General features: G+C 47.0%; 1 protein-coding gene across 1 annotated transcript; it reads right to left on the bottom strand.

The window, feature by feature from the left end:
- Nucleotides 1-692: 692 nt before the first annotated feature.
- LOC119385176 (intraflagellar transport protein 81 homolog) lies at nucleotides 693-17,693 on the bottom strand. The gene is made up of 14 exons (XM_037652696.2): nucleotides 17,448-17,693; nucleotides 15,377-15,480; nucleotides 12,927-13,107; nucleotides 10,614-10,769; nucleotides 8,415-8,525; nucleotides 7,850-7,934; nucleotides 7,333-7,496; nucleotides 6,840-6,935; nucleotides 6,294-6,434; nucleotides 6,079-6,228; nucleotides 5,108-5,326; nucleotides 4,393-4,479; nucleotides 2,784-2,950; nucleotides 693-974 (listed from the first exon to the last, which is right to left on the bottom strand). The coding sequence occupies exons 1-14, from the start codon at nucleotides 17,589-17,591 to the stop codon at nucleotides 725-727; spliced, it is 2,055 nt and encodes a 684-aa protein (XP_037508624.1). The 5' UTR covers nucleotides 17,592-17,693; the 3' UTR covers nucleotides 693-724.
- Between the last annotated feature and the right edge of the window lie 1,834 nt (nucleotides 17,694-19,527).

The following is a 19,527-nucleotide window of genomic DNA, read 5'->3' as shown; positions in this document are numbered from 1 at the left end:
TTATACGCAAAGATTCCACTTATTCTTCAGACGTTCTTTCCACATCTGCTTGGGGCACCATGTGGTTCAGTACAGGACTGCTCTGTCATCCTTGTTCTATAATATAAATAGCTGATGACATTGCCCCTATTTATCTGATAAAGAATACCACATATGCATCGACATTACGCTATGCGGGAAATGCTATGTGGTATTGTTTCTCATGTACATGTTCAAAGAAGTTAAGGTCATCACTGTTAGATGTGAACAAAGTGCTATAATGGAGAGCCTGCCATGGATAGTATCCCATACAGCACAGCAGCTACTGCGTGTCAGTCTGCAGTCTATGCATGGATGTAGTCCACGAGAGCAAATTGTGACTAGGAAGAAATGTTCTTGTAATTTATTATCGCTTGAAAGGCACTATGTGGATGTTATGTAATATATGAGGGGAGAATATACACACAATTAGTACAGTGGACATGAGCATGCAGTGACAGTTCAGCTAAAAACAAGGCAACCTAAGCAATGATCTTCTTGTTCTGTTTTTCTTTTCTGCAAAACTAGGCACTGCAATATGGCACGCAGTGGTAGGGCAAACAACATTCACTACTGTTATTTTTCTCTCGTACAATGAGGTATATAACGTCTAGCCAGCAGACTTTCATTGTCTGCATTGCGCGACATTTAAACGTTTGTATTAACGCACATAGGCTGCAAATTTCCAACCGCACATTGCGATATTTCACAGGACTAGCCAGTCCCTCGAATTGGTGTCGCCATGCGCCGCCGCGCTACCTGGCGGCGGTGCGCCTTGGTGCCATTGAGTCGAGGCCGTGACTGCGGCCATCTTAGCCCTGAGCAGCGCCTGCAAGTGCGTCCACTGCTCGGTCTGTGCACGCAGCGAGGCCTGCTTCTCGCGCAGCTCCTTCTGGCGTTCTCGCAGGGCCTTCCCCCGCTTCTCCTGCTCGGCAATCTCGTGACCCAGCTTGGCTCTGCACGAGTGTGGCATTTGTCCGCACTGTTCAAACTGGCGTGGTTGTAAGGAAAAAAAAAACGTGAACATGCACTAGAATCTTGCTAATGCGATCTTCGCGGGAACCGGCAAATGAAAAGTAAACTTTGAAAATTGTATTGTCCGAAATGTGCACAAAAAGTCGGTTTCGCCGCAAGGCCAAAGCTGCAAATGCGATAGCAATGAATTGGAATGTCATATGAAGTGAGGCTAGCAGCTTACTTCTTTAGTATGCGCCCTAGCGTAACTCAACAAAACGCTGGCGTAAGGAAACACGGCCGCAACAGCGAGCGAAGCGACCTTCATGCTGTGTATGGCTTCAGCGCAAACTTTGCGATGAGAACACAACACGTACAAAGGTATGAGCCGTCTGCTGATCCATGTAAAGATACGGCGCGCATGACTGCGGGTGAACACGCTGGGCGGGTGAAAGTCTGCTGTTCTTGCCGGAGTCGCGCAGCCCCCCTCCGGAAACCTCACCCGCGTGCGCCTTTCGCACGACTGAGACGGCCAGCGTTTCCTGTCCGCTCGAGCCGCGACCGTCGGCAGCCCTCGCGTGTTTTCACTCGCACGTAGCACATACGACGCGCGGAGCAATGTAATCGATTTGGACTTTATATTAAACCTCACGGTGACGCTTACCGCTAAAATGCGCCTGGAGTGCCCATATAGTTGTGCGCAATAAAAAGAAAGAGGGGAAAAAAAAAAAAACTAATTCAGAAAGAATATCCGTCTGTAAAGCGTGCACCGCCTTAGGCATGCTCGCAATGCAGTGAAGCTACATTACGCGAATGTAAGGGCAGTGTGTCTCGTCAGTGCCTGTTTTGTGTTCTTTCATACTTTTCAGCGCCAGGTTGGGGTATCTCTTTCCCAATTAGAAAAATCGATGGGTGCCCGGCCCAATACGCTACACGACGACTCTAGAATCGAAGCCGGTACCTCTCGCATTGGAGGTGGGCGCTCTACCACTTGACTAACGCTGCAGTTAGCGCTCGGGTAGGAGAGCCTCTTCCCCTCCCCCATTCACGGCTGCGATAGAGAGGAGGATGGGAGTCGGTTTGATTCCCAGTGCCATCGGGCCCCCACCCGTTTTCCTATTGGGGAAGTAGGTAACCCGGCTGGCGCTAGGTGTTGTGGGCACTCGTATCTCGAGAAGGTGGCCTCTCTTTTCCGCTCTTTTCTTTCACTCCCCCCAACAACGCTGCGCAGTGCTCCTTTATAAGTTGCAGAAATAAGCGTCTTTCCTATCATAAAACTACCACCATACTACTACGATAGAAGTGATGGTGCCCCATCCTCAAGCCACTATGAGGAGTGTGGCCTTCGCTTTCAACACCGGCGTTTGCGCCGCTAGAGGCAACATACAACACACGCATGATGAATCAGCTTCTATGTATATCCACGTAAATCGCTGCTTGAGATGCATTCTGTAGCAAGGCTCCATTTTCAAGGAAGTTACGCAGTGAAACTTCTAAAACCTAATTAAATATCCTGTTTATGTGTGAGCCATATTGCTAACAATGTGTCTGTTTAATAATATAGTCTTATCTAGCGAGATCTGGCCGATTCAATATTCGCTTATTTTCGGCCTTGATAAGGAACGCTAATTACGAGATGACGTCTATGCAGAATAATGCCGGGTGCGTAGTTTGATGGTTACTTTCTCCTCGCCAGCCATAGGGTCGCCTGCGAAAAACTGCAGGTCTGATTCAATTGTCAACTTCTTGTCACACCGGCGTTCGTTATCGCCGTCTTGGCAAACATGGGTTCACCTTCACGGTGTCCCTACCTGAGCGAAGTCTGGCTGTCAGAGCCAGCGTCGGCTGCTGCCGGGTTTCCAAGCACGCCGTGAGCCTTGAGGAAGTTCAGCTGCACTTCGTGTATCCGAAGGCTGTGCTGGAGGAAGTTCAGCTTGGACTCCTCGCTGTTCAGTTCACTTCGGAGGCTGGACACTTCCTGACGCACAAGAAAATGAAGACGAGAAAGAGTGCCGTCAATAAGAATAGACACAAGCTCCACCCACAGCGAACGCTGGCCAACCAAGAGATAATTTTCATAGACAATATATCCAATCATATATGCTCATTTTCGTGACGTAAAGTACTTTTGGCGTGTTACAGATACTCAGTGTTCCCATACAGACACATGTTCGTGTCACTAGTTTCAAGTCGAAAACATGAACGTCCTAACAAATTTCATTAGAGATCATGACATCACTGCTTAACCAAAGATCATGCTTAAGTAAGGAACGATGCACATTTAGTTATTGATATGCATGGTATTTGAATAAGCACAGAAAGAATACTTGCGGTTCGAAAGGGAACTAACTTGCACGACATAGGTGATTGACAAGCGCGCCGCGGTTCTGTGGGCGGAGCTTGTAATTATTCTTAGGTGGTAGCCGACTGTAATCATATGTATCTGCAATCCACGTACAGCAGATCACTGCGAATATCCTTTGCCTTACCGTCTTTGCCGTGAATGAATGGATGTGTGATGACCGTGGTGTCCAACAAGTGCATTTTCTAGTGACGCGTCTGTATGTCATTGCTATTACATTTCATCGCCATAGAAATCGAGAGCCAATGTGCTTCGCACGTAATTGACTAGCGATACACCGCATCAATCGCACATTTGTTGTTGAGCGTGCGCCTATAGTCCTCAAAGTGATTGTCTGAACAAGCTCTACGGGGCTGTATGCGCGATCGTCCTTAATGAAGTTCGCTTTAGCGGCGTGGAACGCAATTCTGATGTGCTTACTAGACAACGCGGCCTTGACTGCTTGCTATTACCGTATCACGACCACGGCGCCATAATGGCGGCTCATATAGACGCTCTCTTCGGCTGCAGCGTTGCACGTACGCACGCACGCAGACACACACACACACACACACACACACACACACCACACACACACACACACACACACACACACACACACACACACACCACACACACACACACACACACACACCACACACACACACACACACACATATATATATATATATATATATATATATATATATATATATATATATATATATATATATATATATATATGGGTCGCTCTATGCCAAGTGTTCCAGGCGTGGCGCTCGCACATCGCAGATTTTGCTGATAAAATTTATGCCGTTTTCCTGTACAACATAGAGTATTGCGGCAAAACATTTTTGCTCGAAAAAAAAAAGGAGCCGGATCCCACTGCACTTTGTGTCTCTCGATGCTCTTTGAGACGTGCTGATGGGCAGATATTCGAAGTTATCTTCCTAGCTCTCTGTCAACGAGCGCGCGCACAGAGAGTCGAATAGCCATCCTTTCAACGTCACTTACGGATCACCCAAAACAGAACGCATTTCGTTTCTTGTTTCTAGGTAACTATACAAATAGACACGTACTTGCTCCAGACTTGTCAGAGTGGTTTCCAGACCTGCTGCGCATGTGTCGTAGGCTGCTTTCTTTTTCTCGTACTCCATTGTCACGTCCTGCGCGAAACATGTGCACCAAAAGACGTATAGCGTTAAAACAAAGTATACGCATATGGTGCTGCGACGGATCATCATAGTTAACTATGCTTTCACTTCAAAGCGTTTTTACTTCTCTTTGTTTCGATAAGACATCATAAGGTTATGTCACCGCGCACCATGTTCACAGTTGGACAGTGTAGGCAAGTGCTGGTACAGCTGTAAATATCCAGCGATGTCGAGGACGGTGTGGTCCGCAAGCACATGCTTGCGAAGTCCAGAACAGACATATCGTTTGTGTCGTGTGAAGCGCATCGTGCGCATTTTCGGTATCGGAAACCTATATGCGTGCAGGGACTCTGTGTGAAGTGCACCTTACTGTTTAATGATCTACGGTTAGTAGCCTATTGTTAAAACGTCGCATACTTTATATGTAGTCTAAAGGCACACTGACACACTGCCAGTATAGACTTTTTCACCGGAGAGGAGGGCACCTCCTTTCTGGACTACAAAGGATGATGCACGCTGACGTCGCTGCCTCGGCAGTGCATTTCTGGGGGGTTGCGCATATTTGTCACAGTTCAGAGGGGATTATGGCTGCACCCAGAAAGCCTTCGTTGAGAATGTGTGTGGTTTAAAGGAAATCTACCTGGTAGGTTTTCCTGAGCGGCCTCAGGTCCTTTATGGCCGGCGCCAGGCGCCCCTTCCTTTCGGTAATCCGCTTGTTGAGGCTTGTCACCATGGCGGACATATCTTCCAGTGTCGCCATTTTTGTCTCGTCCAGCGCGGCCTTGTTGCCGGACAAGTTTTCCAGAGCTCCCTGCAACCGGTGGTAGCCGCGAACGCCATGCTTCTCTTCGAGCGCCTCCTGCGACAAAACGACCGCTCTGGTAAACGTGGAATTTTTACACGAAGACGCAGACTTTGTCAGGTGCCTCGAGCTGTCGTCTCCGTAAACTCAATCCATCGATCAAGCTGCGAACTACATCGCACTTCTACCGCTGTGACACAACCGCCAACGAGGAAGAACAGCCGTTGTTATGGCTGTAAGGCGCATCGAAACGGGAGCACACGCCAACTGCGCTCGTTATGAGAAGTTCTACAAAGTGGTGCCGGAGACCCAAGCATCCACGAGTTTTGTCAGTTGGGTGGCATAAAGCTATCTGAATTTTTGTTTAATATATTAAAACTACCGAAGCACACGCCGAACTGCGGTCGTTGCGGAAGTTGCTACAAAGTCGTGTCATTGGGAGACCCAAAAATCAGTGAATCTTGCCAGTTCGGTGACACGAAGCAAAAACCACAATTTGTTCTCCCGTCTGGAAGAAATTTGTCGCACACCAAACTGTCGTCACAGTTCTGTATAACGCAGTCGTTTATGGTTGAACAAGAGGTTTCAGACCACAAGAGGCACGTGCTATGCTGTTAGGGCTAGTGGCAAAGCTTCCAGGGCCATTCTAAGATGAAGCCTTGGTATAGGAGCCAACGTGCAAGTTTCCTTAACTTAGCCGGTCATTAAGAGCCGCGATGGCAATCATGAGGTCGTTAATGTCATAAGCCCTTCTGTCAAGCGAGATGACTCATGGTGTTTTCACGGCGTCGCAAGTTTCTCGCACTCACCAGACTCTGCGTGAGGTCACGCTCCTTCTGCGTGAGAATCTCCTGCGTCCTGGCCAGCACACCGGTCTCGGCCCTCAGCTCGGCCAGCTCCTGGCGTTGTTGCTTGTACTGGGTGCTCTTGCCGCGCAGAGCGTTCACATACTTCTTGAACTGCAGCGCGTCGAGCGAATTAGCGTATTAACGCGTGGGTGCTGCATGCCTGCCTCAGCGCATACCTCATCTCCTTTGAGAACTTGCTCGCCGCCGGCAACGAGACTCCGTTTCTCTTGCAGCTGAGCCTCGAGCTGGGAGACCTGCAGGCGCAGCTCGTTGAGCGTCTCGGCGGCCGCTTCCTTCTTGCGTGCGATTACTGCCGCCTGCAGAGTAAGCAAGAACATGCGTCAAACACCCAGGCACAAGGTTGTTATCCTCACGTTGCCAACTTCCTCGTTAATTGAGTCCTAGCCTCACGATGGCAGAATGCAATCTAGAGACCTTTAGTGCAGCACAACTACATGGGCGAACGGGAAGAACAAACACACATAAACACAGTATTATTCTACGTCCGTGGACTATATATAGTTGCGCTACACTATTCACAGAACGTCTTTACTTGCTTACTTTCAAAATGCACCTTGAATATTCTTTATACATTTGCCCTGGCAGGTCTTAGGCGATTGCTCATGAATATGGATACTATACCACCGCCATTCTGTGATAGTGCCGCTGTGATTGAAACAAAACTACGGAAGCCATGCCAAGTAACGTATCTACACGCATACCTGCTGCCTAAACAGCGTCAGCTTGTCATCAGCCTGTTCTTGACTTCGCATCTTCTGCTCATACAGAGCATTGATCTCCTGGTTTTCGGTCTGTACCTGCATTGAAAGGACAGCAAAAGAGCATACAACTGATATTCAGTAAGGCTTTAATGTATTCGTTGCGTTATTTATTCGGCAACATTGCCTCGGAGCAATTAAAGGACGTGACAGCCGCAACTGCTGTCAGATGCCGAGCGTGCGGCGAATGATAACACGATCTCGCTCGCAGTTCAATGTCGAAAGAGATCGATTCCTCCCAATGCTTTTGAGCTGTCATGCAGCCAGTAATTTATAGCGAATCACCTTTACACACAGCAAGGTTACCTTATACGATATTTTAGACATATTTCAGGGAACTGCTAAAGCAGAGATAGAATTCAGAAGGCGTCGTTTAGAAACGCCAGGTTCAGATGTGGAGCTCAGACGACACCTCCTTGGATACGTGGGCACATACCTTTGCCTTTAGTCTGTTGAGTTCGTTCTGTCCCATCGCTGGTTCAGCTGCCACCTTCTGCAGGTCTCTAATGGCGTTCTGACAGGCGGCGATCTCCTTGGGCAGCTTGTCTCGCACCAGGTAGCCATTGGCTCGAACCTCTTCCTCCAGCTTTTTCATCAGGCCTTCAAACACAGCATTATAAGATGAGACGTCCTTTGAAAATTTACTTACGCGGCTTTCAGTCTTGTACTGGATGTAATGTACTGTCGTATTTGGGTATAAATTAAGAAAAAGCCTCCGAAACATTTGTGCTTAATCTTTTAATATTCTAACCCTCAATGCTATTGAAGTACAGCCGGCATATCAATTTCTTGCTGCGCCATGTCGTTGCACATGTTTGAGGCTTTTATTACTCGGGTTACACGACGTTCTCACGATCGCTGCGCGCTACTGCCATACTTTCTCATGGCCTCAATATAGTATTTCAAAATTACCGATAGTATAAATGTGGCAAAGTACGAAGGAGGACAAATACCTTCTGGTGTTGCACCGGCTCCCGAATGCTGCAGGTCTCTTAGCTGCTGCGTCAGCCTGTGGATCTTTTGCTCGCAGTGGTTCAACTGCAGTTAAACAGAAAGATGCATATATGTGCCAGTGCCGACGGCATGTTTTACGTACATCGATTCTTTTTTTTTGGTAATGAGACCCCCCTCCCTCCCAACTACAGCGCGCCTTATAGTAATATCGTGGTTTGGCACGTAAAACTAGAATATTTTGTTTGAAATTTTATCGAACAAACCTACCATAACACATTACTTTTGATGTGTCTTGTTTATAACCTACATTTGTGATTTCGCACCCAAGAGCTTGCGAACACACGGTCACTTGTTGACACAAGTTGTTGACACAATCGCAATCGAGCGCATCGTCCGTACCGATAAGTACGGTCAAGCCACGATCTGTGGTCGTCAGCGAAATTGCAGCGTAAGTGTAGATTTTGCAAGTTCTGCACAAGTTCTGCTGTCTACCGAAGTTCTGCAATGCGAAATGTTCGCAGGTTCGCGTAATGCAGGATCACGCATGCAAGGGTTAGCACTCACCGCGTCCCTCAGGCTGTTCCTTTGTTGGGCTAGCGTCTCCGCTCTGTCCTGTTCCTCGCGGAGGTTCTTGGCCAACTGCAGAAGTGCGTCCTTGTTGCGCTGAGTTTCAACCTGCGACATGTTGGTGTACGTGCTTGATGACAGCAGTTTTTTTTTTCGTTGATTTTCATTGATAGGTACCTTTTCCCCCAGCAGGATATTGTGTTCCACCAGCTGTCGATCTAACTGCGATTGTTTCACGTACCTCGGAACCATCACAGTTTTGCCGTAGAAATTTTTCGCGGCATCGTTAACATTTCACTATTGGCCCTGAGAGGTGCAAAAATTCGCTTTATGCGTATTGCATTATGCGTATATTGTATATAGCTTCCTTAATTAGCAACCGTGACTATGCTTAAACAAACCTACTTTGTTGAAATGCGAACGACCCACCCAGTACTTAACTGTTATGCTGTGCAGGAGCAGTAATTTATGGCTGAGATAAGAAAGTCGCAAGCTTCTGAGGAGGAATTTAGCGTCGTGTACCACAATACACAACTCGCGAGCGTATGTACCCTGCTAATGGAGAGCATACTATCGAAAGGCCAACAACCCCTTAACTCGAACTCTTTATGTGTACATCTAAACCTGATTACCGTGGTTCGGTCCGGAAGAAAGTGTTATCAAAATGTGATATATTTAGTGTATGTAAAGGCTTTGTTAAATTTCGACCACCACTTCGCTCAATGTAGATTAATTCGATCGGAGCAAGAAAAGTAGTACAGAGATCACAGGGACCGACTCCGAAACTTTGCTCCAAAACGTTTCACAAACTAACGACAATTTGGCCCTGTAGTCATAGTCAGGATTCTTATTCTGCTCTAGTGTTTTACATAACATGAGAGATAACAATGGAACATAGGTCGGCAAACTCACTCAGACTCACTAGGACTTATATCGAGCGGTGAATCCGAGTGAGTAATGTTTTAGCGAGTTTGAGTCCGAGTGAGCCCGATCGAGAAAAATTTTAGTGAGTCTGAGCATAGGTCGGCAAAAAAATCGGAGCTCACTCAAACTCACTCAAGAAATATATTTTTCTCTGAGGGCTCACTCTGACTCAGACTCGCCAAAATTTTCCTCGACCGGACTCACTCGGACTCAGACACATTAAACATTTTTTGAGCCGGACTCACTCAGACTCAAACTCACCAACATATTATTCAGCCGGACTCACTCAGACTCAGACTCACGGCGTCACCTGAGTCTGAGTGAGCCTGAGTGAGTCGACTCATGAGTCCGTTGGCGTAAAATTAGCATTTTCGATCATGGTGTGAATCCTTTTTAACGCCAGTATCTCCCATAATCGGTGCTCTACGATACGCCTTTTGATCTTGTGCCTTCAAATACGAGTTATCATCATATATCATATATCATCATTATCATATATCCATCCAGTAAGGACATTTTCATGAAATACGCGACTCACATGAGATATTTTTATCAAGAACATCCAATGAAAGAGTTAGCGGGGGAGGTCATGGCACCCCTACCCCTAACTCACGCCTCTGATCAATAAATATTGAGGTGGCGCTGAATGCTAGTGTGCGGAGATACCTGTGAATGGACTTGAGTATAAACGTAAGCCGATATAAGGATGATAGTAATGCTGAAGATGAGTAGATAGGACCATAAGTCGGCAACAAAAGGTGGAGCTCACTCGGACTCACTCAAATATATTTTGCGCTTAGGGCTCACTCGGACTCAGGCTCGCCAATATTTTCCTCAACTGGACTCACTCGTACTCAGACTCGCTAAAATTCTCCTCAACCGAATTCACTCGGACTCAAACTCACCAAAATATTACTCACCCGGACTCACTCAGACTCGGGCTCACGGCCCGATCTGAGTCTGAGTGAATCTGAGTGAGTCGACTCATGAGTGAGTTCGCCGACCTATGAGTCTGAGTACGAGTGAGTCCGGTTGAAGAAAATTTCGGTGAGTTTGAGTCCGAGTGAGCCCTAAGCGCAAAATATATTTCATGAGTGAGTCTCAGTGAGCTCCACATATTTTGTCGGCCTATGCAATGGAAATACAAGCTGTAGAAATACTTAAAACTAAGGTCTTTTTGTGTTTCGAATGAAATACTTCTCAAGATAGCGCACGTGATGTCCTTCTTCTATAGTCCCAAGTTGTTCTTAGAAAGACTGCGTATGCGCTTACCTTTCTGCGAAGCTTCGCGATCTTCTTAGTCAGCTGCTCGCGCTCCTGCTCCATCTGGGAGATGTCCTTGCGTAGCTCCTGAGTGTTCAGACCACTGGCCTTGAGCGCTTCGCCCATCTTGTGCGCCTCCTTGAACTGCTCCATGGCCGCTTCGTACTGCGTGGGCCCACTTTCGGGTTTTTCTTGTGCTGCTCAGACTTTATTTGCGAAGTGCCCTTAGATCAACTCGCGTGCGATCATAATAAGCCCTGGAATTAGCCTTTCTGACCAGGTGATAGAGTGTTACGTCATAAATTTATCGAGGCGTTTCTCGACTCTTAGAGAGATAAGGTTGATGAAGGGAACATACGCTGTAGTTTTGCAGAGAGGCAGGTTGAGATTAGACGCCGGTTTCTGCGATCCATAAGGGAGCACGGCGCAGCATTATGTGAACGTCGTGTCTTGCGAGTCATGATGCTATATTTAAATCTCTCCCGGCAAGATCAACCACTCGATCGTTTGGGACACAGCTCGCTGTGTACGTTCACACACCCATGGCCTCCGCGACTTGACAGGGAGAAGCCGGCAGCAAAATGAAAAAGACGCCTAAAGGGTTCCTGGCCTGAACGCGACTCCCAGTCATGATCACCATGGTGACATCGGTGACCGATGACACGTTGACCCTCAGCCGAAAGCCGCAAGAAGTGGCACACTTCCTTGATACCCCTCTCCCCCGCTCCCTCACTACTGCCCTCTCTAGCTCCAAGTATATTCGAAAAAAAAAAAAACGTGGGAGTGACGAGTAATAGCCTGCATACTGTGGTACGTGGGATAGAAAGGAGACTGGGCGACAATTCTTCCGAAAGAATAGAAACGACTTTCAACCGGGGTTCTACCGAAATATATTCCAAGAACATATACATTCATGCATACATACATACATACATACATACATACATACATACATACATACATACATACATACATACATACATACATACATACATACATACATACATACATACATACATACGTACGTACGTACGTACATACATACTGAAAACAAGATCCACTCATATTTTTCGAATGCTCGCTAAAATACTTGTGTTTATATATAAAATCATAGGCGTGCGAAGGGTTCCCAATGAGGGGGAGGAGGCAAAGTTTCATCACAGCCCCCCCTTCCCCCGTTTGTCGTGCCCAAAAGACAACATGCTTCACAATGGATGAAAAAATTAAAATAGAGTGATGGCGTGCTTCTCACAATGGCCTGCACTTGGTTCCTCGCTTTCCGAGAGTAAAGATTGTAACTAGATAGTCCTTAAATGCAACGTCAGGGGCCTTCGGCCGCCATTATCGTCAAAAGCTTGTGTGGCCATAACCCTGATCTTTAAACAATGATGGGACAGGTCCGACTGAGTAACAGTAACGGGGAAGTATCTTCCCTCCCCTTCACCCCCTTCATCGTGCGAATCTTACTTTTCGCTTTTGCTGTTAGTATGATGTCGTTACTAACTATAATCATGTGCGAATTTCTGTAATTATGTGTGACTGCGATCAATCATGAAAGCGATCGCTCGTGAGAGTACCGACCTTGCAAGAGTTATTTTAACATAACCTTCTACCGGGACGTCCTCTTATGCTTGCTTCGATAGACTTAAAGAGACCCTGCAACATTTTTCCAAGTAATCGTCGAATGGCTTCATTAAAAAAGCTTATTGCCTCACGAATCGACTGCCGCAATATTATTTAGAATCCGTCAAGTACGAGCGAAGTTACAGGGATTTGTCGCAGGCTTCAAGCGCTTTCTCTCCTTTCGTACTAGCAGGTGAGCTGAAAGCTACGCAGGGAGGGGCATGACAAGGGGGCAAGAATATGCGTCCCTTCGTCAGCGCGCCATTTCCTTGAGCACTTTATTATATTTTTTTTCTTCGAACGCATGGCTTACTTTCAGTGTGATCGCGTGCGCACGCGGGAGCACGTGACGGCATCCCGCGGCGGCTACGCTAACTATGCAGCTCACGATGTTCAAATCAGCCAATGGCCGTGGACTTTGGATTTGTGGCGAGGTCACTTGGGTTTATGGCATCATTTGTCGAGAGAAGAGGGAACGATTTCGAGCTGAATTTGAGAACTAAATGTAAATTCCAGGCCGCGTGCCGCGCTGTAATGTTTGGCTCGCATGGTCTCAGAAGCTTCGACTACCGATCGGCAGCTTTTTCTGACCGTGCTGAAAAAGAAGTGTTGCAGGGCCGCTTTATAGCGTTCGCTGACGGTGCAGTCGCTTTCATAAGCCGCACGAAGCCGATTCATGATAATTGTGGCGGCGCATACCTGCGCGTAGAGCGCCTGCAGATCCACGTCCCCGTCCAGTTCGGGTGGCAGCTCGACCCTGACGAGGAATCGTCCCAGGTAGGCCCTCTTGCGTAGCTCGGGCAGGCCGCGCAGCGCCCATTCGAGCAGAGGGAGCACTGCCTCCTTGGCACCCGACACCAGACCCTGGCGGAACGAACCACTGCGGAGCCGAGTGTCTGAGTTGTGTGGGACATCGGCCGCTCGTGTTACATTGTTTTGCTTTGTGAGACAGAACAGTTTCGTTTTGCATAAGTGAGAGCGACCCCTGAATCATCAGGTTTCATTTAATATATCCATGGATTCCTTGGCCTACCGTTATGCAACAATGTGTTCATTCAATCGCAGAATATCTAGCCAGCTGTCGATATCTGAGCGTGAGCTGCTGTTCTGTCAATGAAATGGCGCGCAAGAAAACTGAAAGCAAGTGAAATAAAGGGGTAATAGACGGGCGCTGACCCGTACTTGACGTGTTCGATACAAAAAACAAGGCGCCGACGGAGAGCGCTGTGTCATCGCTATCAGCCAGGAAGCTGACTTGTACATAGACAGAGCGGACTGCGTTACAGGACTTGGAAACTTCGTACGTACTTCTTTCTTTAATAATTATGCCTTGCAAGGTGATATATCCGTCATGCATATATGCACGTCTTATCATTTTTTAATCAGCAAGATTGCTTTGCTTTATTTCTTGTTTATTTTATCTCTCTCTTTGTAGGCTGTGGTGGACAGTTATATATAATATATATATATAGATATATATATATATATATACAATGCACATTATACAATATACATTATTGTATAATTGTATATATACAATGTACATTTAATATATATATATATATATATATATATATATATATATATATATATATATATATATATATATATATATATATATATATATATATATATATATATATATAATGCATATTGTGGGCATTTATCAGGCACTTCTTTATCATCTTTACATTATCATCATCACATGGTGTTCTTTATCATCTTCGCTTGTGGGGACACATCTTGAGATTGTTCTGTGCCTTGGATGTGATCGGTTCGCCGAGTCGCGAAGGCCCATTAAAAGGCGTGTCAACTGCTACGTCACAATATAGCGTCACAGGGATCAGCCGACCAGGGAAGTGATCGAGGCCTTCCACATCACTAAACGAAGAGGTAATTGTATCGGCCAAGCATCAGTTCTTCTGAGCGATTGCGAAGTGTCTTTTTTTTGGAAGATCAGCGAAAACTGTTATACTAACTTGGTATCATTGAAAGACGTTGTCACACGTGGTACGCTGGTGTGTATGTATATTAACCATGTTTTTTTCCCAAATAAACTAGTTGCGAGTGCAGCGGTTGTCCTGTCGTTTCGTGTCTTCCTCTTGTGCCTTGCCTACGTGCGCTGCTTCACACGTAAAAATAAACTGTCAGCCAACTCGCCCAGCTATCAACTTCACTGAGACTTATGGGAACCATATGATTGCGTTGTTATGGGCGAGAGAACGAGAAAAAGATAGAGAGAAAGAGAAATAAAGCTACAAAGAAAGAAAGACAGAAATAGAGAGAAAGAAAGCGTAGCATAGCCGTGTATAATACAGTATAACAAGGGGTTAGGAAAGGGAAGTGATCGTGAGGGGAGGGTGAAGAGGAAGGGAGAGGGTAAAGCTTAGCATAGCCATGTACACTACAATATAGCAAGTGGGTGGGGAAAGGAAGTGAGGATGAGGAGGATAGAAAGGAGGAGGCCACCGGCTTCACTGTTTCCGCAGTCTTCGCACCGCGAATGCGTAGCTGCCCCAATTTTTTTTTTCTGCTTGTTTTCGTTTTGTGAACTTGTAACGATGCTTCATTTCACTTCTTTTGTATCCCCCTCTTTGTTCTTTTTTTTCTTTTTCATTCCACATATTGTCGAATACCTTGAACAAGAACGCATTGGGGAATACCATGATTCGAGTAATATGCTGCATCGGTCCTGTCCTAATTCGTCCTTGTGAAGTGGTTTTCTTAACGCGTCACATATATCATGCAAACCGTTAGTTTTACCAATTCGCCCAGCAACAAATTTTGCTGTCGAGTAATCTGCTCACACTCCACTGCGGTGGTTATGGTGCTCGACTGCTGACCCGAAGGTCACGGGATCGAATTCCCGGCCGCGGCGGCCGCATTTCGATGGAGGCGGAATGCTAGGGGCCGTGTACTTATATTTAAGTGCACGCTAAAGGGCTCCGCTACGGCGTCCCTCATAATCATATCGTGGTTCTGGGACGTAAAATCCCCAACAATTACTATTAATCTATTCGCACAGTCAACTCGCTGAGCTCCGGTAGACTGGACGCGGTCGTGACCGGCGCTCATTATTTCACTCCTATATAGGCATCTGCTTGCAACCTTTTCACACCTTTATCTTTCTGCCACAGCTCACTACGTACCGGCCTGCGATGTCAGGTGGGGGCTTGTACTTCAATATGCGCAGGAAGGCGAGGCTTCTCATGGCTAGTTGTTCGGGATCCTCGCTGCGCACGTCTGCTTTCATCTGCAAAACCAACCGACTGAAGTCAGTGACGCGTGCAGTTTTTGTCCTCACACAAGTCGCAATTCACACGCTCTTCACCGCTACACTGCATGGAAAGTTCACGATCAGCCTACAGGAGCAAATAAAGCACGAACGGGAATCTATGCGTTAATGTCGTTATTTCGCTCAGAACCGCCCTTATGAAAGGGGATATAGGTCGGTGGATGCGATATACACCCAACTGTGACGCAGAATTAAGAAAATAAAATTAAATAAAAATGCAACGCGCACGATTCAATTATGACGTGTCAGTTCAGCATTCGGAGAATGAGGCCGTAATTTCACTGAAGCTTAAAATGATAGAGAGACAAAAATTAGAATGAGGCACTGAGAGCATATTATTAGTCTTTTTCTGAGGAAGGAAGGTAAAACCTGGCTCCATAAACGAGCACGGGAGTTTCCCAAAGGCGCGTTCAAATTCGTCGTACGACCGTTTCTTCAGTGCCGAATTCTTTGTATATGCATACAAATGTGCGTGTACGTGGCGTAAAGGGTGGGGTGTGCACGTCTGTACACGTCATGTGGTTGTGCGGTTCTATTTGTGGTAGCCCCTGCAAAAATGAGTTCGACCTTTCTGTAGGCTAACCCACATGTCTCACGAAAACCCTGTGACCTTTATGTCGATTCGACATCGCTGTATATACCACGTATGTAGGTTATGTGTAGTACACATCCTGTTACTTTCCTGTGCATAAGGATCGATCTCATAGAGTGTCTGAGCACTGAGTTTACAGACATTCCCTTCACTTTCTACAGTTGTCCTCCATGGACTGCCGACTGTCTGCAGTCTGGTTATACGGAGATCCTGAAATACAGGGCTTCGGCGTGGATTGTATCGGCGCGACCTGGATTAAACTAGGGAAGTCATAATGAATAAGAATATGCATTCTTTATTGCTGAGAGCCAGCGCACGCCAAATCTGCGCACGGAACCGTTTGGCTAGGTGTGGCACGTGTGAGTTGCGTAAGCATGAAACGTGTTAAAGTTAGTGACGTTTTGGGGGGCGTGCTTGAGTGATTTTTTTTTTTTTTGCGTGTTGCGCATCCTCCTGCGCAGCTTGTGGTTTCCTGTTTTTCAGTCAATAAATGCTCAGTTGAAGTTTGCGCCCCGTCCTGTCTGTCGTCTCTACCCTGTCTGTGGTTTTTATTGCGCTATTCAGTCATGTCTGCAGTTAATACGCACCAACTAGCCCAACTCACGTCTCTCATTACGTTGCGGCATCTGGCGGAGCAGGTCTCAACCGCGCGCTTCTTTCTACGTGGACTCTGAGATACGCTTCGGCAGTGCGACGAAACACGGAGTTAACCCAAGGAATGCACCAGGGCACACGAACGCCGACGTGCGAGTGCCACTATACCAGACACCTTAGTCAAGGATTAGGGTGTCCTCCGGGTTTTCTCATGCTTACATTTCCTGCACATAAGTTCACGTGGAAGACAGCCCAATGTATAGATGACTTGCATTGACGTCACCGAAGCCGCCGTGTCGGAGCACCAGCACGGCGGCACGGGACATTTGCGATTTCACATTAATGTTATCAAAACATCACATGCAGGTTTTCTCGTTATTCACGCACAGAAGCGTTTCTGCCACGTCGTTGTCTCATTGAAGCAGGTTAACCGCGACTTGTTCGTCATGAAAGCCGCCATCGTGGAGTGTCATTACGTTCACAAGCTGCATTCATGACGTCACATGCAAGCTATCTATAGCGATTGGTATGTGACAGCGGTTTCTTGATAGGGCTGCTTTTGTTTTTGGTTTTTTTTTTTCAGTTATGTGCGCTGCATCTTCATGCGCCTAGTGAAAGAGGTACAATGATGTAAGCAACAAAATGAAAATTAAGAATACGAATGACGTTACCTTAACACTGCATAGTCGCAAGCACCAAGAATGCTTAGCAGATGCCGCGATCTATGCCTTATACGAACCTTTGGTTCTAACTCGGCGAAAACGTCGTTTAACGTCTGCAGTAACTGGTCTGGCCGAAAAGCGTCGAAGCTGATGAGGTTGAGCTTCTTGTTGAAAGGCTCCTTGTTCAGTTCCTGAACGATGAACTTCAGTTGCTCGCTCATGGTGGCAGCTCTCGTGGACGCAGTATCCGAACGAAAAACGACGGCGGTCGATCTTCGAAGCGGCCGACCGACCGGCCCGCTTTCCCTTCACCGTCCCGTAGTAGGAATTTTGACTTCCCGAGAGAGTATCCAGGGGCGACGCTTTGTTGGTTACCACCTTGGCGGTAGCCACGGCAACACGCAGCGGCGGCCGGGTTCAGGCAGTTGGTTGCCCCGCGTCGCTGGGAGCGCTAACTCCGAGCTAGACGCTCGGAGGATGATGGTGATAGTGAATGTATTCATCATGGTGTACATTAACAGAGATTACGGCAGTCGCACTGTGACCGCAGCCGTCCTTAGAGTGGCGGTGGTGTCCTAATAAACCAGTTGGTCATCGAACATTGCACCGAATAAGCAAACGCTGCTGATCTTATGGCAGTGCCATAGGCGTTTAGAGAAAAATGGAATAATGTGCGCAGTAATTAAACCTACTACACAAACACAAAGCCTACACCTGCAAATACGCACACGCACTGAAGCATATCAGGCTATAAACACATTTGAGACAACTTGGAGGACTCTTGGGTTTCGCTTTCAAGAGTACAACGCGATAGCATGTAATAGCGCTCTCTCGCATCGCATTTAAATTCGCTAGCCAGGCTTCACTTCTCGGTGAACAGCTCAACCGTGCCACGAGGACAGGAACGTCTGTGCACGTAACATTGGCCGTTTTAAATTCTCCTAGAATGCAAGCACATTTCCGAAGTGCCCAATACACCATAATTCATCATTTTGGGAATTAGCGAAGTACCCACTATGCGTTCGTAAGGCAATCCGGACACGCAGCTGCCCACTTTGTTGATGCTGCTGCTGCCGCTGGTAATTAATTATGCCTGAGCGCTTTGTAATGGGTGGGCTTTTAACCCGATAGCGTTAAAGAGCTCGTTTCGCAGAAATTCCAGTGTCGGTGTCGTTGGTTGTGAGCGAAAAATCATCTTGTCCGTGACCGAAAATTCGAGAAAAATGCAAATAAAGAACTTTCGTTCGAGTGAGAATCGAACCAAGGCCGTCTGCGTGGCAAGCAGGTGTTCTACCACAGAGCTACGCTATTGCTTGAAACTGCTTCGGAAAAAAACACTACTATATGAATGTCATGTAGTGGAAGGAGTCTCCTTAACGCACGTAATATTGCGTGGCAGAAGCGTAGAATCGCGCCAGGCATCAAAACATACGAATTGCGCAACGAGTGGGTGTTTTAAAGGCCCACCCATTACAAAGCCGTGTTGCCTTACGGACGCGTAGTGGACCCTTCGCTGATTCGCAAAAGGAAGAATTATGGCGTAGTGGACACTTAAGAACCGTACTTGCAGTAGGCATTCTAGGAGAGTTTGAAACGGCCAATGTTACGCGCACAGTAGTTCGTTTCCTTACGGCACGGTTGAGGCATGCACCGAGAACCGAAGCTCGGCTAGCAATTGAGAAAGCGATGCGCAAGGGGCGCGATTACGCTTTCGCGTTCTACTCTTGAAGGCGAAGCTCAAGCGTCCGCCAAGTTTTATACCACTCACTTTGCGCGTTTCACCTGTAATTACGCCTGGTCCGACTCTACGCTTCTGCCACTCAATATTAGGTGTGTTCGCCTGTACAGCTTTTTTTTATATACAGTTTCAGCTTTCAAGCACTGGCGTGGTTCTGTGGTAAAAGACCTGACTGCCACGCACAAGGCCTGGTTCGATTTCGGCTCAGATGCATGTTTTTCTTTTTGTTATTATTTGCGTCCATCGCGATTTTTCGCCCACAACCAACGCTGCCTAGAAATGTGTATAGTTCAAAAAGCTAGTCCTTGTGCTCAGCGCGCAATCGGCGCGCAATCTTCGTGCGCTTAATGTCCCGTATCTTCAGGCTCGAGTATGATGAAAAGCCCCGCCATGGTGGTCTAGTAGTTGCGCCGCTTGAC

This window comes from Rhipicephalus sanguineus, chromosome 3 (genome assembly GCF_013339695.2).
Source record: "Rhipicephalus sanguineus isolate Rsan-2018 chromosome 3, BIME_Rsan_1.4, whole genome shotgun sequence".
NCBI lineage: Eukaryota > Metazoa > Arthropoda > Arachnida > Ixodida > Ixodidae > Rhipicephalus > Rhipicephalus sanguineus.
Note: the sequence above shows the minus strand (reverse complement) of the source record. Positions and strands in the feature narration are given on the sequence as shown.